Genomic DNA, 23,138 nt, shown 5'->3' on the forward strand with positions numbered 1-23,138 from the left:
GAACCCCTAATTGATCCCTGGCCTTGCATGGTTTTCGCCGCCATCGCCCATCGGTGTATGAATGTGTGTGTGTGTGTGTGTGTGTGTGTGTGTGTGTGTGTAAAGCGCCTTGGATAAAGGCGCTATACAAATGCACCATTTACCTTACTGTGTGTCTGTGTGCCAGTGCGACACTGGAGAATAAAACAGGACCCAGGAGACCAGCTCTGACCTGCAGCTTCATCTGGTCTATCTCTACCGGGAGAAGACACAACAGCAAGCTAATCTACTCAAGCTCACGAGTCTTCAGCTTCAACTCCAAGCTAAATGTTAGAAGTCAACCTGTCTTCATCTTGTGTATATATTTTATATTCTTCATGATCATTCATCATTTGTAGTAGACCTTACAGCTACTCGCTGATCTTTCACCTAAGGTTCTTTGTTGTTTTTTCCAGTTCCAGAACCCAGAATCTCCTGTACCTCAGAGTCCTGAAGCTCTGCCAATATGTCCTTATTCTCCTTCAACTCGCGTCGCTCTAATCTCTTCTTATCTTTGCCCTGTTCTCATCCTCCTCTTCTAGCCTTCCTGTCTACCTCTCAGCGTTGATCTTGTAGCGCAGGACGAAGTAAGCAAGGATGCGTAGGGAAAAGAAGAAGATTCCGAGGATGATGAAGTCCATGTACAGTTTGGCGTCCGTCATGTCCAGCTCCTTCAAGATGGCTGACGACTTCTGGAAGTGACACGTGTCATTTGGCTCACAGTACAGGTCCTCTCGGTCCAAACCATAGATGGAGAGGATGACCCCTTCAAAACCATACCTACAGGACAGGAGAATGGAGGAGAGGAGAGGAGAGGAGAGGAGAGGAGAGGAGAGGAGAGGAGAGGAGAGGAGAGGAGAGGAGAGGAGAGGAGAGGAGAGGAGAGGAGAGGAGAGGAGAGGAGAGGAGAGGAGAGGAGAGGAGAGGAGAGGAGAGGAGAGGAGAGGAGAGGAGAGGAGAGGAGAGGAGAGGAGAGGAGAGGAGAATTAATTTGCATTAATAATTAGGGATGCACCGATCCGATACTCGTATCGGAGATCGGCGCCGATCCAGGCTAAAATTCTAGATCGGGTATCGGATCGGTGGCCGATCCATTATCCGATCCGATCCAATAATTATGTGTAATTACAGTATGAAAACAACTCTACCTCCTCTGTGACACAGCAGTGTAGTATTGACAGTATAACATGTGGAATGCAGCCAGGCTAGCCTGCGCACACATTAACCTGGTCTAATTGTTGCACAGTTATTTAATAAATAATTCAGTGCATTTATATCTGTTTGTTACATTTTGTTTTACAAAGTTGGGAAAGTAATGTTTAAGTCAAGCCTTGATGTTGCCTTACACAAAATAATGATTCCAGACTCCACACAGTGAGGCATACAGCTTAATAGGTTATTACGTTTCTTTGTGGGGGGTATCGGATCGGTACTCTGTATCGGCAGATACTGGACCCCCATGTATCGAAATCGGTATCGAATGCCAAAAAGCCGGATCGGTGCATCCCTATTAATAATTTGCATTAATAAAATAAGAGAATGCATTTAGCAAGGTTATAACAATAGATCAATCAGAACTGATCGATATAGCCTACCAGTGAGCATTAGCTGGTTGGCTGGTTATGAGAACAACCACATTAAAACCGAGAAAGCATCTGTGTCATAGGAACATACAGTTGTTTAGAACAGTGGTTCTCAAAAATAGCAGATGGACAAGCTTGTATATCTGCTATTTTTTATGAGAACTACTGATTTAGACGGCATTTTTAGAATCAACCTCAAGTCTGTACCTGACATCGGATTATATATATATATATATATATATATATATATACACGTATTACGTACGCACATACATAGGAGTCTGTACCTGACATAGGATAAGTAGGAGAGCCACTGCAGGTACCACGGAATAGTGTCGAAGCTCACAAAGAACCCAGAGAACAGCAGCACAGGGATGGCTGTCACTGGCCCAGCGAATGTCGCCACCTAGAGGGAAAACAGAGAAACACAACAGTCACCCAATGGGGCCTGTGGGAATGCAGACATTCTCAACCTTTTCAGGCGTGACCAGGGGGGCAGTCAGACAGTTAATAAACATGGTCATGAATACTTTCTGCTTCCAGTCACTAGTTTAAAGTCTCATTTCTAATGTCATAATATTCTTTTTGGAAAATTATGGTCCCATTTATTTAAAAAATGACCATAAAGTCGCGTATGTTCTGAGGGGCGTGGCTACCGTTACAGTCTATGATCGGGATTCCCCACCGACTCGAGTCAAAATAAAAACCAACTAAGAAGAAGGGGGGAAGTCCCGCCTCGTTGTCTGGGCCAGCCAATGGCCAGCTGGGCCAAAACGGATCTAGAAAGATGGCGATTTACAATTCAAGGACTGACAGGCTTCATTTCACGTTCATGTTAGACCCGGGGAACGCTTTGTCCATATTCTTTACAGTCTATGGGCGTGACCCACCAAAATAATCATATTTGAACCTGGAACGTAGGAGTTGAGGCATACAATTTAGTTTGACTCGCTTCCAAACATTGTGAAAAGCTGATTTTACATTGCTAGGCGTTGTGAGCTTGTAGATCAGCTATAAAAATATATATTATTTCTTATATTATTTATCTTATATCGACCAATTTGGTCAATGTATGGGTCAGTTCATATAATTTTGTATAGTTTGTTGGTAGTATAGTTTAAGGCCTTCAAAGTTGTCACTTCACTGTCATCTGGAAGCCCCCATTACGTTGTGTTGTGGCAGGTGTCGCGTCGTGTCGTGTCGTGTCGTTTCATGTTGTGTCATGCCATTTCATGTCATGTCGTGTCGTGTCGTGTCGTGTCGTGTCGTGTCGTGTCAGGGCTGACCTGCAGGGAGGTGGAGGCAGCTCCTATCAGCAGGCCCAGTGATTGGGCCACCAGGGAGGTCATGACCCCCAGAGCCAGGAAGAGGAAGAAGCGTGCGGCATCTGGTGGCTGAGCCGTCATCCAGTAAACAATACTACAGTACACCACCGGGAAGATGACCTGCAGTAAACAACAACAACACATCCAGTAAACAATACTACAGTACACCACCGGGAAGATGACCTGCAGTAAACAACAACAACACATCCAGTAAACAATACTACAGTACACCACCGGGAGGATGACCTGCAGTAAACACCACAAAACATCCATCCATCCATCCATCCATGTTCAGAGACCTGGAATGGGATGTCAGCCATGGTCTTGGCCAGGTAGTACGCCTTCACGCTGTACCAGTAGTTCAGATGCTCTCGTAGAAACACGCCCATCTCCAGGGGAACTAAACAAAATGACACAGACTCAATGATTATTCAAGGGATGCACCGATGTGGACATTCTGGGCCGCATTGTTTGTTATTTATAACCCCCCTTTGTGCCAGCCTAGGGAAACAATATCTTCATTATAAAACATAACTGTTCCAAATCTGCATTTTTTCTTTTTTTTTTTTTTAAGATATTTTTTTTGCGGCTTACGCCTTTTATTGATTTTTGAAGGGACAGACAGTAGGCTGACAGGAAACGGGAGAGAGATGGGGGGATGACATGCAGTAAAGGCCGTGTCGGGTCCGGGAGTCGAACCCGCGGCACACTGCGACTGGATTACCAGTCCGGTGCCCAGACCGTTACGCTACGGCCTGGGCCCCAAATCTGCATTTTGACACGCTGCATTTAACCAACATACTAACATAAGTAAGTAAGTGCCTTGCGGCCCATAGGGCAGGAGCGTGAGGCAGTTGACGTACAAGTCCACACAAGGCCACTGAACACACCAACAGAGCCAGCACAAAATTGATGCATCACAATCGGCCACTGCCATCAATGAATGTCAACTTTTTGGAAGATATGCAAATGGCAGTCAACGAGGCAAATATTGGCCAATACAGCCATTATATCAGTGCATCCTTAGTTTATACGTATATATTTTGCTGCTTTGACCTTCAGAAGGATAATGGATAGATGGATAGTGGTTCTCAAAGTGGGGTCCGGGGACCCCCAGGGGTCCTTGTGGTGTTCCAGAGGGTCCTTAGCAATCATTTTAACCGCTTTATCCATATTTAAAATGTTGGCTATTCAAAAATAGCAGATAAAGCTCACAATGTGCAGCACTGCAAGTCTTCTGTTTTTGAAGAAATTTTTATAATGTTGGATATATTATACTTTGTAACATAGACTAAAATACTCTGATACCGGCAGTTGGTGCCTTATGGATTCTCAAAGTCTTATGGATAAACTTGTTATGTTTTTCATTTTTTATTGATGGATAGATATGTACTTTAATTGTGTTGCCACTTTTAGGTTTAGCTGGTTGTTTGGTGTTTGTATCAACCCGGACAGGGGAGGGTGTTTGTTGTTTGTATCAACCCGGACAGGGGAGGGTGTTTGGTGTTTGTATCAACCCGGACAGGGGAGGGTGTTTGGTGTTTGTATCAACCCGGACAATAACATAAATGTTATTGTGTAAAGTACAGAGCTCTGAAATAATGTATAGTACGGTCGCAGCTGAACTGGTTCTGATTCAAGGTTATTGTTTTGAATTTCCCTTTTTATTATTGTTTTTAGGTGTAATGCAGTAGGGTAAATTCCTTTTTATTATTTTTTCCTGTGCACACTTATTTTGTAGTATCCTGTGAGAAGAGAGAGGATGGAGGTACAGAGAGAGCAAAGGGAGAGAGATAGAGAGAACAGGTTAAATATAACAAATAAAGTTGAGTTAATAATAATAAAGAATAAAGTTACTTACATGTGAGGACGGTTGGCATCAGAGCAGCGAACATGAGGAACAACATGGAGAAGAACAGGAAGCCAGAGTTACTGAGCACCTTCTTGGCCTCGTTCCCAATGCCCAGGTAGAGCAAGCCAATCAGAACGCCGATCCCAATGTGCGACGAGATCCTCAAGTGAGTCAACACCTGGACACAAACAACTGATCCTTGAACGTCTTGCGTTTGGTTGATTGCAGTGGTGAAAAGTAACTAAGTACATGTTCTCAAGTACTGTACTTAGCCTATAGGTAGCCTGGATCCTGACCAAAGACTTAGTTAGGTACTTATATTTACTGGAGTATTTCCAATTTTGAATAATTCTAGTTCTACTCCACTACATCTCAGAGGCAAATAATGCACTTTTACTTAATTATTTGACCATTATTTGTACAATTAGATTTGTGTTACAAATCATACATTAACCACTTCAGACATATTTAAATTTAGGGTATTCTATTTTCAAATGATTCTGTTTAAATAAATGTGCACTGCTTGTACACCTTACTATTGGTTGAATGTAATGATTGTGATTTATGTGACAAAGGTGACAAGCAAATGTGCTTGTATGTGCAGTACATAGGTCGTCCAGGAGGGGTCAGTGTGTCTCCGCTTACTGTGTCTCTGATGATGGACAGCAATGTTCTCTTGAACAAGATGAAGAACTGTGTCATACAGCTGGCTGAGAAACTATGACAACTTTCTGATGTAGTCAGCCCCTGAGAGAGAGGGAAGAAAGAGACAGACAGACAAAAAAATCACACCTGTGTGAAGTGATGGAGGGCTGAGGGGTGCTCTAATCATCGTACACCATCATGACGTAACAAGTCGATTTGCTCAGACACTATGACGTAAAATTGTATATTCATTGTCAATATACTTCACATCACCCCTTTTGCAAACAGATCTTATTTTAATGATGTTTGGGAGACAAGAAACACTGTCCTGGGGGTTTTTATCTGGGTAATATAGTGTTTTTAGATATGTGTGTAGTTCAAATAGTCTGTGATGTCACAGACACTGGCAAAGATTATTTATTTATAAAGATGGGCGAACTTCATTGGTGCCACTAGAGGCAAAATGGTGTAGGCCTGTACACAAAGCCTACAAAAAAACACACAGACTACATAATTTTTTCGGGCCATATAGAGTTGCAAATTTCAAATTGTGCTACTGTTACTACAAATACTATTAACATTGAGTGAGTCGAGTGACTGGAGTTTCTTCCAGTGGTGAAAAGTCCCTTTAACATCAATCTACTCTACAAACTGTACTTTGCTCTAATAATATCCTGGCTCCTGGATCATGGATCAAAGTATCTGCCCACCACTGTCACAGGTTGTGGGTGTGAATCCACTGCACTGCATCTGGTTTGTCAAGTGTCTATATGAACACAATTGGTCCATGTTCGGGGGAGGGAAGCCGGGGGGAGGCTGTCACTGCATGTAATTATACGGCAGTGGTAGTCAACAGGCGTTGACCCGTGGGTCACCAGCGATAATATCTACCCCGACAAAGTATTTGTCAAGGCTCTATATGCCTCAGTGTGGGGGCTCCTCACTGGCAGGTGAGTCAGTAGGATACAACAACAGTGACAGCACAGAAATGTGTATGGGGAGGAATTAATTGGGCAGAAAAACATAGTTGTTTCCTACGTCCCCGGTGCGTTGCCAGATGAGAGGGTTGTGGTGGTGTGTGTCTCCGTTGACCACCGTGCCGTTGTCTTTCTCAAACTTATTCTCATGCACAGCCTTCACCAGTCTCTCCGTCTGCTCCCCGTACTCCCCCGAGGCCACCTCCATTACTGGATACACACAGACACACACACACACACACACACACACACACACACACACACACACACACACACACACACACACACACACACACACACACACACACACACACACACACACACACACACACACACACACACACCACATGGACACATCCCACGTGCACACATGCACATATACATCTGTATTCAATGAACAGGTCTCCTGATTCACTCACTTTTAAAATAGTTCACAATCTAACCAATTAAGTCAAAATTAAATTATCATGTGCTTGATGCAAGGTGAATGAAATAATCAGCAATAGACAGACAGACAGACAGACAGACAGACAGATAGATACCAAAGTCAGCAGGGTTGTGGTAGGTGGGACAGTTGAGGTCCAGCTCTCTGAGGTAAGGGACAAGGTTGGATACTTTTCCTTTGTAGACACACTGACCCTGGCTCAACACATACAACTACACGCACGCACGCACACACACATGCACACACACGCACACACACACACCAAAACAAATCAATACAAAATGTTTGCTTAGGGTAAATACCCATTTACCCATTCTCATACACACAGACACACGCACGCACGCAAACACACACACACACACACACACGCGCACGCACGCACGCACGCACGCACGCACGCACGCACACACACACACACACACACAGAGAGAGAGAGAGAGAGATAGCGTGCATGCGTGCATGCGTGCGTGCGTGCGTGCGTGTGTGTGTGTGTGTGTGTGTGTGTGTGTGTGTGTGTGCGTGTGGGACCTTGTCAAACAGTTCAAAGAGCTTGGCACTGGGTTGGTGGATGGTGCAGATCACAGTTCTTCCTCCTTGAGCCAGAGCTTTTAATAACGACACCACCTGAAAACATGACGAGCTGTCCAAACCACTGAACACACGCACGCACGCACGCACGCACGCACGCACGCACGCACGCACGCACGCACACACACACACACACACACAGAGAGAGAGAGAGAGAGAGAGAGAGAGATAGGCTGATCTACTGGGATCTGAAGTGATACGACAAAAATATTGTCATTTGTCAGGCAGAATCTCTTATCTCCTTACAGTGTTTTTCTTTGTCATTGTGAATTGTTGTCATAGTGTCTTGATTACTTTCACTGTTTCATGTCCTTTTTGTAAACTAAAACCTCTTATCTCCATATCCTAACTTTTTGTCTTTTGTGTTTTCATAAATTAATTGAACAGATGAGACGGTATGTACTGTCAGTTAGTGAGTGAGTGAGTGAGTGAGTGAGTGAGCGAGCGAGTGTGCGTGCGTGCATGTGTGTGTGTGTGTGTGTGCGTGCCCACGTGCTACCTGGTGGGTTCATCAAAGAACATAACGGGCGGGTTGTTAACGAGCTCCTGGGCGATGGCCAGCCGTTTCCTCTGGCCTCCTGACAGATGCAACGTCCTGGTTTTAAGGCACTCTGATAGACCCAGAGCTGTGAGGATCTCCCTGACCTACACGCACGCACGCATGCACGCACGCACGCACACACGCACACACACACACACACACACACACACACACACACACACACACACACACACACACACACACACACATTGGTCACTCATTCTCAGTTATTTAGATGCCAATGAACGCTAGGTTCATTGTTGACCTGATATTGTTGACCTGGTATCCTATAGTTTCAAACACAGAATGTTATTTCGATATCTTATTTAGTTCTTCTTATCTTATCTTAGTTCTTCTCATACATACGTTTAGTATACTGGTATACAGTAGGCCTATGTACACAATAGCTGAACGTGTTAGCATCTCCAACTCACCATCTCTCTGCAACCGTCTGCTTTCTCCTGCAGCTTCAGTGTGGCTGACACCTTGGAAGTTGCGGGACATAAAGAAGGTAGAGGACTTAAAGTTCTGTGTGTGCCGCAATGCCGCACAAACAGTGGAGGAGTAGCGTGGCAAAATAAAGTTTATCTACACGGATTAAATAAATAAAGTCACTCAAATACTATAGTGTGTTGTGCTTTCGGGCAACCGCACTAGTAAGTGTGGCCGTGGCCTGTGTTACCATCATGGCTTCCTGTACAGTCAGATGTGGGAGAAGCATGTCGTCCTGCATGATGTAACATGACACCTTCCTGAAGGAGCGCAGGTCTCTGGGCTGTCCATTAATGATGATCTCACCCTTCATCCCCGTCTCCCTGGCAACACACAGTCATCATCATCATCATCATCATCATCATCATCATTCTGTATAGTTTAAGACAGTCAGTCACTCAAATTTGATATAGTCTGTTTCTAGCGAAAATTTAACTAATTCAGCAGCAGTGACATTGGCGTTTTCTCTCAGTCAGTTGATTCTTCATATCCATATGATTGAAACACTCTTAATCCAGAGCAATTTACAGTACGAAATGTGCTGAGGAGAGATGAGGGGTACACTGGGAGAAGGATGCTTAAGATGGAACTGGCAGGTAAGAGGAGAAGAGGAAGGCCAAAGAGGATGTGATGAGAGATGACATGCAGTTGGTTGGAGTGACAGAGGAAGATGCAAAGAACAGGAGCAGATGGAGACAGATGATCTGCTGTGGCGACCCTGATGAGAATTAGCTGACATAACAATAATATTAAGAGCCAGTACCTGTATCCAGCCAGTATATTCATCAGTGTTGATTTGCCAGCTCCAGACGGTCCCATGATGGCGACTAGTTCTCCACTGGCGAATTTCCCAGAAATCCCTTTTAGCAGCGTCTTGTAACCTGAAACAGAGCAGGTTAAAAGTTGTGTGTTTTTGTTTTGTTTGAAATCTTCTACCTGGAATATGATGACATCACAATCACACCCAAACACTGCATGTGTGTGTGTGTGTGTGTGTGTGTGTGTGTGTGTGTGTGTGTGTGAACCAAACAAAAGCACATGGCTACTTGTCATGCGTAACCAGGGACCCCCAAATGGTAACTCTGTCATTCCTCTACCGTTTTGGACGGGGGTGGGCTCATTTGAATCGTGTCGCCCCCCTGGGGGCGTCTTTGGGGGTTTCAAGGTTCGGGGACCCCCAGGGAACCCCAAATGGTAACTCTGTCATTCCTCTACCGTTTTGGACGGGGGTGGGCTCATTTGAATCGTGTCGCCCCCCTGGGGGGCGTCTTTGGGGGTCTCAAGGTTCGGGGACCCCCAGGGACCCCCAAATGGTAACTCTGTTATTCCTCTACCTTTTTGGACAGGGGTGGGCTCATTTGAATCGTGTCGCCCCCCCTGGGGGCGTCTTTGGGGGTCTCAAGGTTCGGGGACCCCCAGGGACCCCCAAATGGTAACTCTGTCATTCCTCTACCGTTTTGGACGGGGGTGGGCTCATTTGAATCGTGTCGCCCGCCTGGGGGGTGTCTTTGGGGGTCTCAAGGTTTGGGGACCCCCAGGGACCCCCAAATGGTAACTCTGTCATTTCTCTACCGTTTTGGACGAGGGTGGGCTCATTTGAATCGTGTCGCCCCCCTGGGGGGTCTTTGGGGGTCTCAAGGTTCGGGACCCCCAGGGACCCCCAAATGGTAACTCTGTCATTCCTCTACCGTTTTGGACGGGGGTGGGCTCATTTGAATCGTGTCGCCCCCCTGGGGGCGTCTTTGGGGGTCTCAAGGTTTGGGGACCACCAGGGACCCCCAGGGACCCCCAAATGGTAACTCTGTCACTTCTCTAAAGTTTTGGACGGGGGTGGGCTCATTTGAATCGTGTCTTTGGAGGTCTTTGGAGGTCTCAAGGTTCAGGGACCCCCAGGGACCCCCAAATGGTAACTCTGTCATTCCTCTACCGTTTTGGACAGGGGTGGGCTCATTTGAATCGTGTCGCCCCCCTGGGGGCGTCTTTGGGGGTCTCAAGGTTCGGGGACCCCCAGGGACCCCCAAATGGTAACTCTGTCATTCCTCTACCGTTTTGGACGGGGGTGGGCTCATTTGAATCGTGTCGCCCCCCTGGGGGCGTCTTTGGGGGTCTCAAGGTTCAGGGACCCCCAGGGACCCCCAAATGGTAACTCTGTCATTCCTCTACCGTTTTGGACGGGGGTGGGCTCATTTGAATCGTGTCGCCCCGCTGGGGGCGTCTTTGGGGGTCTCAAGGTTCGGGGACCCCCAGGGACCCCCAAATGTTAACTCTGTCATTTCTCTTATATGTGAAAAATGTTATAGCCTTCTTTTTTTCTGCCAACATCTAAAATGTTTTTCCATACCAGAAAACATAAACCACCAGCTCTTAAATAATCTACCTAGCAATGTCCCCTAAGGGGCTCCGTAGCATTTTTTTAATTTTGCAAATTAATATAACGGCGCGGTGAGCCCGGCCAGGACAGAACACGGCCCGGCCCGACTGGCATTCTATATGGTGGACTTGCCGGTCTGACAGACAGACAGCAGTCACGAGGGCTAATTAGCCCTATAAATCCACATTATGGCATCAGCGTGTGCAATTTGGCCAGTCAGTTTTAAGCCAGCTCACCTTAATTAATTATAATATGGGCAACGTTGTAGCTGTGTAGGCTGTAGGCTACTACATTGATCTCATCATGAGATCAATCAAGTTTGCCAAGTGTCCCGACTCCCGCAAATCATTTTAATATGACGACATCATGAAATGAACCATGCACTTACATCTGACAAAGAGGATATAGGCTACTCGCTGTATATGGTTGAAATTCTAAATAGCTATGCCTACATGTCCATGCTCAGAACAAATCCATTCTCCACATATGCATTCAGACAGATGACAGTGAGATGATATTAATCTACTCCCCGAATGAATCAATGCAGCTCTGATTAAAAAAAAGTCGGATATCTCTTTACTTCTGCAGGCGAGTGTGCCTTTCTTTTTTTTATAACCCTGCAGTGCATTCATCAGTAAGGGCTTTTATCATTACCGAGTTGTAATATAGCATTTGGTCGTGTGGTGAACAGTACAAATTAACTTCTTTCTCATTATGTGAAAGTAACTATAACATCAGTTAACTTATTAACGTTCTGACAACAAGGAGTGAAGCAATGCGTTCCAAGTTGGCAAGTTTCGTTTATAATTATATACATATAACTCGCGCTGTTTGCTTGCTATCGGCCCACAGAAAAAACAAAAACCTTAAAGATTATCTAGTACACAGCAAGCTAAAAGAAATCAACACACCAGCACGCCAGGGACCAGAATACTTCAAAGCCAAACAATTAGTAAAAAATAGAACTACAAAACGCGTGTTAGAGATTAAACAACAAATAACAACCAGAACCAGCAACTGCATTTACTTAATCACATGTGAAAAATGTGGTTTACAATATGTCGGAGAAACGGGTAAAACAATAGGTACAAGGCTGGGACAACACAGATACAATATTAACAATGGAAAAAAGACAACCACAAGGTTTGTGCAACATTTCATGGCTCACGGCATTGAAGCTCTAAAATGCGCTGGACTTCAACACAATCCCAACTGGACAGTAGGACAAAGACGTTTTAATGAAAAACAGTGGATTAAGAACCTCAACACGGATTTTCCTGGAGGCTTAAACATGCCTAAAATCAGATCTTGAACACAACAAAACTTAAACTCAGGATTAAACTGGAGAAATCTAAAAATGATTGGATCAGACTTCCTTCGGATACATGGCGATTCATGCATTTATTCCTTGCATTGTGCACAGTGCACTGAAGTTTTTTAATTCCCCCCCCCCCCACACACACACACACACACACCGACAGTCAAGAGAACTGACTCACTAAACAATACACTAACACTGTAACACACACTAACAGTACAGTGCAAAATGCAGATAAGTGTAGGCCTATGTTCTTATTATAATTGTGAGTTTGTTTTTTAACATGCAGTCCGCGAGAGCCGATCTACAAGCTCACAACGCGTTGCACTGCGAGTAGCCTAGAGAAGGCTGTCAAGTGAGCAGCGCAATCGCGCATGGCATGCTATAGAAATATCCTAATAAATAAATAAAAAGGTGTCGGGGCTTGCAGGGGCAGTTTCCTTATGGGACTCTATAGGCTAACTTGCCTCTAGAATGCATGCATTTAGGCATACAAGTGCACTCGGCTTTTATATGCTATCATTTTTTTATGTGCTGAACAATGTTATAGGGACACATGCCTACATATTTTATCTGAGATTTGGGAACTATTTATTGATTCAGCATGAAGACTAAAGCCTTCTGAATAAATCTATACGCAAGTGTATGCTTCCGCAAATTTCTCCGCCACCTAAAGACGTCCCGTAGGATTTGACGGAGTTTCCGACCAACCCACGTGAGCGTCAAGTTCACGGCCATTTCCATGAATTCCAAATTAATGTGGGAAATCCACGTAAATGCCTTTCCGCTAGCGTCACGTCATTATATCAACGTAAACGCGTTGAAGAATCAGGACCATTGTGAGGACCTGTCCTCATAAGAGAAATTTATGTTTTTATGGTTAAAAATGGTCTTTAGACTTAAGGGCTATATCTTGCACCACCCCTTAACCCTTATCCCTAAACTTATTTACCATTTTTTACTATTAAAAAAAAACTAAAATAGTTCAAATAGCCAATCTACAAGCTCACAACGTGTCAATGTAGATTATAGTTGAACTAAACTCTGGGAGGCAATTAATCAATTAGGCAGTAGCAAAACATTCAGACCAAATCTACAAGTTTCAGTGTCATTTCAGATGGCTCGCGACGCTCACCACTGACAAAAGTGACAAGCTGGTTGTGACGAACAGTTTTAACAGTTTTTTCACCACCATCCCTCCATTGCTGTCAGCAAACTTCCCCCACATGCGGCTCTGACCACATCCAAACTCACTATGAGAAACTAGGTGCTTAAAAAGATGCATTCTCATTTCAAACATGTTAAAACAGAAGATGTGCTGAAAAATCTCATCGCCCTTCAGCCAAACAAGGCCACAGGCCATGACAACATCCCCACCAGATTCCTCAGACACAGCTGTCTCTATTGGTCCCATAGTAACCCACATTACAAATGTATCCATCAGTCAGTGTCACGTCCCACAAGACTTCAAATTGGCTCGAGTAATCCCTCTATATAAGAACCTGGCAACTACCGCCCTGATCCATCATTTGTTCCATCTCAAAGGTTATTGAGAGATTAATTCAAGAACAAATCAACAGCTACCTCGCCGAGCAAAAGCTGCTGTTTGAATTCCAATCTGGCTTCAGAACATCTCACTCCACTCACACATGCCTACTGTATTTGAACGACTACATCAAACGTAAGGTAGACTGTAATGTAAATACTACTAAACAAACTGAAGGCGATCGGTTTTGATAGCACATCAATAAACTGGATGAAATCCTACCTAGAGGGAAGAGAACAAGTGGTTGACATCAATGGAACCATGTCCTCGTCCCTCCCAGTGAACTGTGGGGTTCCCCAAGGAAGCATACTTGGACTGTTCTCCTTTAGATTAACGACATGAAAGCTGCCTGTGACTGCAAATGTTCTTGTTTGTGGAAGACTCTGCACTCCTGATCTAGGGCGAGAACAAAATGCAAGACGAGGAGGCTCTCAGGTCATTCATTGGGCAGCCCACTGGGCATTTGCCCTGTACGTCAAGTGACCAGTTGCTGTTTTTTGTTTTGTTGTTGTCTGGCCCAGATTAAAACAGGTTGATTTGAGAATGACAGGTTGAAATGAAACAGGTTGAGAATGACTGGCCCAGATTAAAACAGGTTGACTTGAGAATGACAGGTTGAAATGAAACAGGTTGAGAATGACTGGCCCAGATTAAAACAGGTTGACTTGAGAATGACAGGTTGAAATGAAACAGGTTGAGAATGACTGGCCCAGATTAAAACAGGTTGATTTGAGAATGACAGGTTGAAATGAAACAGGTTGAGAATGACTGGCCCAGATTAAAACAGGTTGACTTGAGAATGACAGGTTGAAATGAAACAGGTTGAGAATGACTGGCCCAAATTAAAACAGGTTGACTTGAGAATGACAGGTTGAAATGAAAAAGGTTGAGAATGGTCTAAACTAAACTAGTGACACCAGGAGGAGAGAGATCTGAGATGGAGCTGCTCCTGACCTGAAGTAACCTCTCCATTATTTATCTAACCATGCTGACATAACCATAAGCTTGTTTGTTGCCGCGGAGACTGCTTTAATTGGATTGTCAGCTCAGAGCCATCAGCTGCTCTCATGGCCCAGTGCTGCGGTGAGAGACACTATACATTACTGACCTAAACCATTCAATAATAATAATAATAATAATAATAATTTTCGATTCCTAGCACAGCATAATTTCAGATGAGGGTCTGCGGACGAATGCATATTAATCTCGGGGTCCTTAGTTTACAGTTGCAATCACCTCTCCGTCGAGAGAGTACATAAAGCCAGTTGATTGTGTGAGCTTTGCTGTGTTTTATAATTTTGCATGCTGTAGAGTGAGATTATTGTTGAGTTATTTTTACTTTATTGTTTTGCTTATTTATTTGTGTTTGAGGGTTTCATGATTTTGTAAACTTATCTTTCCACTGACTCCCTAACCCACTGAGTGCATCAAGGACCGAGTGACTAATGACCTGCACCTGGGCGTGGGTGGGGCCGATAATCAAGAGGCCTATATATTTGGGCTGGCACAAAAAAGAGAAAGACTGAGCAGAGTGTTTGGGAGAAGAAGTGGAGAGACAGACAAGGGGCAGCCACCACGGCTGGGAGCCAGGACGCAGCCGGGGGCCAGTGGTAGCCATGTCCTCTACACTATAAATGCCACGACCATGACCCCCAGTGTGCGCCCTTGCCGTGGAGGGGCTGCCCAGAGACGAGATATGGAAGGCAGCAGATGGGCCGCAGCACTACCATGCCATAATCAGAAGGGCTCAGGTTAACACCTGGGCTTGTCTGTAAGTACCCGATTTGTAGTGTTGCCGACGTGTAGACCGACCTGTACTTCCATCATTAGGACATTGTGAAACGGATGAACTGGGCCCAGTGCTCTTGTGTTTCAGTGACCAGAAGAGTAGAAGAAACAGACCTTTGACTGTCCCCGCTGCTCCTTGCTTTTGTTGCACAATTGCAGATTTGCACATTGTGAGAAACCATATTTTAAAGTGTTTATTTTTATAATTTTGTTTAGTTAGTTATTTAGGATTTTATAGGGATTTTAGGCTTAGGGCGTTTTTAGCATAACTGTATTATTCTATGTGCCCCCTGTATTGGCGCAATAAAGTTCCTTATCCTTTTTGTAACCCCCCAACATCCTGTTTCAGTATTCAGTCCTTCCCTGTGTTTTAGCTATTTTATGCTCTTTTACCTGGTTTTAAACTCGAACCTGTGTTGACCTTGAATGACGAGTGTCAGAGTTCCCTTTACTCTGTTGTTTTAATCAAAGGGTGGCGTAGTTGGCTACAATGTTTATTGAGTTCACAGTGAATATGCACCCGCACTTTCAAACTGTGCACTTTATTTAATAGTTTATTGTGACTGAGTCAGCCACCTGTCACAATTGCAGCTTTTATTGATCTTGTCAATGCTATTGTGTTGCCTGGGTTATGCCTCCAGGCCAACACATACAGTAGGCTATGCCTTATACAGTATGTCATGCCATCTATCTTATCTAACTATAAATGTGTACGCCAAATCTTTGTGCGATATGAACTTTTTTCAGCCCTAATTCTGAGGGGAACATTATAGCCGGAAATGGCATATCTACAATCTCACAACTCCTTATGCTGTGAGCCGTTGAAGAGCTTTTTCGTCAAAGAGGTTTGGTGTAGGACAAAAGATCAGATCAAGTATAGAGCCAAAATGTCAAGTTTAGTAAGTATTGAAGGTTTAAGTGGTTAAACAACACTATTTTACACAATTATATACTGATAATAGTGCTGTCATCTCTCTCAGATAAGGGGTCCTTGGACTGAAAGACGCTGAAGACGCCTGCCCTAAACGCTTGCACTCGCAAACGCCATTGACTCACTGGCTCTTCCCTGTATGTATACAGTATTTATTTCTCCCTAGCTGAATGTGTTCTTTGAGGAGCACCTCCACCTGGATGATGAGATCCGCTACGTCATGGACGGCCATCAGGGACAAGGACGAGCGCTGGATCAGGATCTCCATGACCAAAGGAGACCATCATCCTACCTGCATCTACATGAACCATAGGCACCGCTTAAAGGGCCACTTCACCTCTTTTGCAACCAGATCTTATTTTAATGGATGTTTGGGAGACAAGAAACACTTTCCTGGGGTTTTTATGTGGGCTATATGGACTACATGTTGTCTCAGTAAGACAGCCCTCCCCCTATCCACAAGGACCAAAGCAGAGCTCCTATTTTGAAGGCATCCCGGCACCGATTGTGTTAAGGTCCACAGAATGAGAGGCCTGCTCTGCCGAAAACATTGCAAAAGAAAGTTATGGCCAATTTTGTATACCACACCATAGACAACTAATATAAGGCAAGATTTCCCAAATTTCATCATGCTTTAATTAAGTAGCATGTGACAATTGTGACATGTCAAACTAGGGGGTTTTCATGATTCTGAATCCATTCCAAGCATTTGTTTTGCACGAAAAACACTTTCCGGCAGAGCAGGCCTCTCATTCTGTGGACCTTAATGACCAAATGAATAGAAAAAACACAAATAAAAAGTACGGCATGACATCACAGGTCCTGTCCAATTTTGGGCCTGTGCCTCCCTGGCTGCACCTTAACCACTATGGCTAGGCCATTGACACACCAGAGACATGACGTTTGACACGATCACATTTTCTCAATAGAAGAGCAGGGAGACAAAATCACCCCAATTGTTATATTGTATTAACATACTTTAAGAAAGTGGTCAGTGGTGTGTATCAGGAGGGAATGATAGACAGACTGCTGCTATTGGTAAAATAAATAATATAAAAAAAAAAGATCACACATGCTGTTGATGTGCATCCACCCGGCTAGCGTTGGCTCTGTGTGCCCCTCACCAAGTTATTACTTTGGCCCGGAAGCACAGTCCGGAAAAAGAGAGAACAAGGAAAAGAGAAAAACAAGACTAGACTAGGACAACAAGAACTCAGTCACACTGTTAGTCGGTCATAACAGGAGGGAGTAGAAACTAAATACACAAACACAACCCACAAAACAACAAGTGCACCTAGGAGTCCTCTACAGTGAAAAGGTGGGTCTTAAGCATGTTTTTTTTTTTACCGTAAGTCCCTAGGGTGGGGGCAACGAGTTTGTTTCACAACTATTAGGTAGCATCAGAATCAGTTCAACCACTTTAACCCTATTATACATAGGCTATTTGCGCAACATTGTGAGGTTGTAGATCTGCTATTTTCAAAACAATGATGTTGGCACATCATTCAAACATATGTTGTTTTTTGTGTGTGTGTTTGTTATTGGTCTTTTAGATGGTTTATGTTGCACTGCAAGTGGCTGAGGGGGAAACGATATTTCATGTTCTTTAAGTAGATTTAATGGAGAACACAGACCTCTCTTCCTCCACCACGGTCCCTCAGGGATGGAGAACGACACGTCGCGGAACTCCAAGTTCACCGCCGGCCGGCGCGGCAACGAGGAGAAGCGCTGCGCCTCCGTCAGGGTGTTGTCCACCTTCTTCAGAGTTGGGGGGGCGGGGGGGTAGTGGTGCAGGAGGAGCGGGGTGGTCTGCTGCACCCCCCCGTCGCCACCAACACCTCCAGCAGCAGCACCTCCACCCCCTGCACGCGATGACATCACCTCCTCATCAATGCTCACACACACCGACCGGGGGTCCAGCATCAGGTCCGGTGGGCCGTTGGAGTTCTGGGTGGTTGGAGGAGAGAGACATTTGTAGATCAGTAATGTCTGGATCCATCTCTAGCTTTGTTCAGGTTTCCATTATAACCAGAATCTCATCTGAAAGGGGAGGTATTATAAAGAAAATACATTAAAATAACCAACTACATGCTCACATAGCTCGGCTATTTTCTCAACTTTAGAAAGAAAAGAATTAACCACTTAAACCCTATATCAGTGGTTTTCAACCTGTGGTCCGGGGACCACCAGTGATCCTTGAGGGGGTTCCAGGTGGTCCCCAGCTAAATGATGGAGAGTTGGTAACCAAATGGACCCTTATATATCTAACTCTTGAGAGCGTAAAATGAAACCAAATGGACCATTACAGGTACATTTGGCTTCATTTTACGCTCTCAAGAGTTAAATGATTGTTAAACATCTGCATTACTTAATTAACAAGAAGTCTACACAATTAGATAATGTTATGTTATCACAATGTCATTATCTATCCACATCAATGCAGCTTGGAACAATCTTATCCTACGACCCAGTTTTGGGTCTGAAAAGCTAAATCTCATCAAATGGTGGTCCATGCCTCAAATGCCCATAAACTAATGGACCTTGATATTAAAACACTGCCCTATATAGTTGGCCGGAGTCCCTCAAGGCTCTATAGTAGTATCTTTTCTGTTATTGTGGGTTAAAGCTTTAGCTGAAAATTGCCGTCGCGTTGTGAGCTTGTCGATTTGCTATTTTCTGCGAAAGCTTTCCCCATAACATGGATGCTGGTTAAAGTATAATTTCTGAGATCTATAGGTTCCCAGAACTCCAAGTTAGTACAACTTTAGTAGTAGAAACTCCTGAGCAGGGCCTAAATTAGATTTTGAAACCCTTATGTGAAACCAAGCCGTAGCAAATGGAAACAAATCCAGAACCTGCACGGTTTGCTTAGGTCTTGTAGTCGATAAGAGCCTTTAGATTAGTTGATTTCGGTTTGGTTTGGTTCAGTTCGGTTTGTTTCGATTTGGTTTGGCCTGGCTTGGTTTGGTTTAGGGTCAGGTCTTCGTTAGGTTAGGGAGTTCAGCATGTTTTAGTTTAGATGTACAATGATGGAATAAGGATCAAGCAGTGCAGTAGAATGCTTTTGTGTAACGTTATACAAGTGAAAGGGATTTAAACACCTTCCACTTACTGCTGTAACTAAACACCTGTAGAACAAACACAAGCTGCTCTCACACATCTCCCCAGCCACATATTCATCTGATTTGACCCTTCATATCGTTGTGGTCGGTCAGAAACCTTCTAACTTGTTGTGTTAACTTTTTCTCGTAAACTAATGCCCTATACGACATGATCATATAATACTACGTCACACAAAACCATAAAAAGTAACAGATCCACAAGCTTGAAACACAGAGCTCGAGATCTGCTACTTTTGCTATCCACTTCTTTACACCAGTGATGTGACAATCATATAGATTCTGATTCTCTCATACTGAGCCTTCTTATGACCTGGCCATCAAATTATTTTTGCTTAGGCATGCACAAAATAATCCACAAATTCAAGGTTTCATGGGGTGTGTAATTGACAGAAAATATGACATTTCTTCGGTGAACTATTCCTTTAATATGCAAACATATACAGAAGATGGTTTCAGTGGCTAAACTCAGTGGATTTCAGTGGAAAGCTTACATTAAATTTGAGAATTCAACTCCAAGTTCAAATTAATTTGGTAGTAGCCTTACTAGCCTACAACAAGCTCTCCATTTAGAAATCAGAACATTTATAAACACAATTTATAAAATTGAGAGTTTACATAGTACACAGTACAGTACAGTACAGTACAGCACAGTACAGCACAGTACAGTACAGTACAGTACAGTACAGTACAGCACAGTAAAGTACAGTACGGTACAGTACGGTACAGTATGGTAAAGTAACGTATGGTACAATACGGTACAGTACAGTATATGGTACAGTACACTACAGTACGGTACACTACAGTACGGCCAGAGCCATAGAGTATAGACCGAGTTACGCAAACTCTGTTCACTTCATGGGGCCAGTCCAATGGCGGCTCTTCTACAGTACATAGACTTCTATTGGTTTGTCCCTAATTGAAGGCTCCACATAGGGACAACCGGAAGTTTACGGAATGCATTGGAGTCTATGGGCTTGAGTGAGTATGATTCTGAACCATGTGACCAGGCTGTTTTCTGCCCCCTCTATCGCAACTCTTCTATTAGAGTACGGCACACCGGACAACTGGCCGACTGGATGGCGTGGCATGGCACCACTAGAGACAACTGGCATGGCATGGCACCACTAGAGACAACTGGCATGGCATGGCACCACTAGAGACAACTGGCATGGCATGGCACCACTAGAGACAACTGGTATGGCATGGCACCACTAGAGACAACTGGCATGGCATGGCACCACTAGAGACAACTGGCATGGCATGGCACCACTAGAGACAACTGGCCGACTGGATGGTGTGGCATTGCACCACTAGAGACAACTGGCATGGCATGGCACCACTAGAGACAACTGGCCGACTGGATGGCGTGGCATGGCACCACTAGAGACAACTGGCATGGCATGGCACCACTAGAGACAACTGGCCGACTGGATGGTGTGGCATGGCACCACTAGAGACAACTGGCATGGAATGGCACCACTAGAGACAACTGGCATGGCATGGCACCACTAGAGACAACTGGCATGGCATGGCACCACTAGAGACAACTGGCCGACTGGATGGCGTGGCATGGCACCACTAGAGTTCGACCGGCCTTTGGCCGGGCAACTTTTAACCACTGATATAGGCCTAGCCTGCCTGTTCCTGTGCTGTGCATGCATGGCATCCATATGGAGCGTGTTGACATTATAAAACGTGCGGTAGCCTAGCACTGTACAGTACGTGTGACTGCATGTGGCAGTGCAGTCTGACGGCTCTGGGCTGGCCATGCCGGTAAGAAGCAGCTCGTTAATCCGTTTCTATACCGGGACGGTGGGGAGGTAACTGTCGGTCAACAGCTTATATGGTCAGAATGAAAAACAGCCAGCCTCACCTCCTGACCCCAGAACAGTCAGACTGAAAGTAGGCTAACCATAATGTGTTTTTTCGACCAACATTTAAAATAAATGTCTATAGCCACCCAGACACCTGTCTGCATTTCTGTCTGTCTGCCTGCCTGCAGATCACATCACTGCCAGTCCTTCTAAACCATGTAGCCTACAAGCACGTTGATTTTAATATGACTGCAGGATTTTCTTTTTTTACAGACATTTTGACATACATTTTTGTATGTTGACGAATTGAATACATATGACCACAATTGAAACAAGTCTCCATGGACTGTATTTGTGTGATCCTTTTAGCCTGCATGTCACTGTGACTGCACGTGCTGTTTACATTTCTGACTAATAAAGTATTCAATCAATCAATCAACCAATCAAACTTCTAAAAAAAACAGGCAATTAAAACATTTTTATAAGACAATTAACGTTCCTCTGAATTTTAAAAAGGTAGTAATACTAGAAAACAAACGTTCCATGGGAACAAAAACACGTATATCCCAGACGACCGAAGCCAACCTAATTCTATTAGAAAAACAGAATTCTAGACGTTTATAAATAAACGCGTTACCATAAAGTCCAATTGGGACAATTTTTGGTTAATTTAATTAGCACCGTGTAACCAAAGACCTGAGGTCTAAGGATAGCCTACAAATCTAAGTCTAAACCATATATAGTTCTCAAACTTTTTGTGTCCAAGGCGCCCAAATTGATAGGCTATACTATAGCCTATCAATATCCGCTATATGGCCATATTTGGCCGCGGACCCCCCGCAGATTGACTCACCATAATGATGGAGTTAGTGACCTGGGCGTTGTTGAGGGAACAGGCTGCCATCAGGGCAGACATCCCTGCACGCAACCTCTCCTTTTTGGACGGAGTCACTTTGGCTTGTTTCTTTTGAAGAAATAATGATGATATTAGTAATAATTATTTAGAATCAAATAAAAATACAAAGCACGCGGCGGCGGCGCACATTAGCCTTCTCGCGCTCCGTTCTGTTCTTCCTTCCCTGGCTCGCGCGGTGCGTGCGGTGATGCGCGCGCCGTGGGTGCGAAGTGGTGCGTGCGTTTTGTTCAGAAATCCACTCACTATACCTAGTCTGTGTGTGTCTGCAATGGAAACACAATATTTTATTTATAATTATTTTGTAGAAATTCTACTTCAAAAATGTAATCCACGTACTGTCCACATGACAAACGGAAATAGGATGTTTTAAATACCATTTTAGCTAGGCGGTGCCTAAATGAGTTTAACTTTACTTTGGGATTAGGCCTAAAGCCTATACGATTTATTTTACATTGGAAACTATTATGTGACAAACGTGATGCCGGTGATGGTTTTGTATACAAAACCATTATCATGACTTGAACTAGAAAGAGGCAATTCTGGGAAATTGCAAAGTGTGGTTGCCCACATCGCACCCGTCGAAAATGGAATCGCTTTTGTCTCTGCGTTGATGAAACCACCCTCGACCTGTGATTCAAATTTGGGATGGATCGGACATTCTGTGCGTGAATTGTGGCGTTTTTTGTAAAATAGGCCCCTCCCACTAACTTTGGAAGACGATTACGGCCGAACGATACAGAAGATCTAAATTCTGTCTGTGCTGTTTTAATGGGATAGGTCCCGAGATCATGTGTACTGATTTGTGTGAGATTTGGTCAAAATATGTAGGAGGAGGAGCAAAAAGTGTGTTTTGAACAAAATTCAAA

The 23,138-nt window shown here is 44.2% G+C and overlaps 1 protein-coding gene across 1 annotated transcript; it reads right to left on the minus strand.

The window, feature by feature from the left end:
- Positions 1–569: 569 nt before the first annotated feature.
- abcg1 (ATP-binding cassette, sub-family G (WHITE), member 1) lies at positions 570–22,272 on the minus strand (the record flags this gene model as incomplete). The annotated part of the gene is made up of 15 exons (XM_083772551.1): positions 570–798; positions 1,889–2,007; positions 2,888–3,046; positions 3,226–3,326; positions 4,788–4,956; positions 5,424–5,525; positions 6,462–6,610; positions 6,943–7,057; positions 7,374–7,497; positions 7,933–8,078; positions 8,409–8,459; positions 8,657–8,789; positions 9,230–9,347; positions 18,055–18,367; positions 22,210–22,272. The coding sequence occupies 15 exons, from the start codon at positions 22,270–22,272 to the stop codon at positions 570–572; spliced, it is 2,091 nt and encodes a 696-aa protein (XP_083628677.1).
- Positions 22,273–23,138: the final 866 nt, after the last annotated feature.

Source organism: Protomyctophum parallelum (genome assembly GCF_964188405.1).
Source record: "Protomyctophum parallelum genome assembly, chromosome: 9".
Classification (NCBI taxonomy): domain Eukaryota; kingdom Metazoa; phylum Chordata; class Actinopteri; order Myctophiformes; family Myctophidae; genus Protomyctophum; species Protomyctophum parallelum.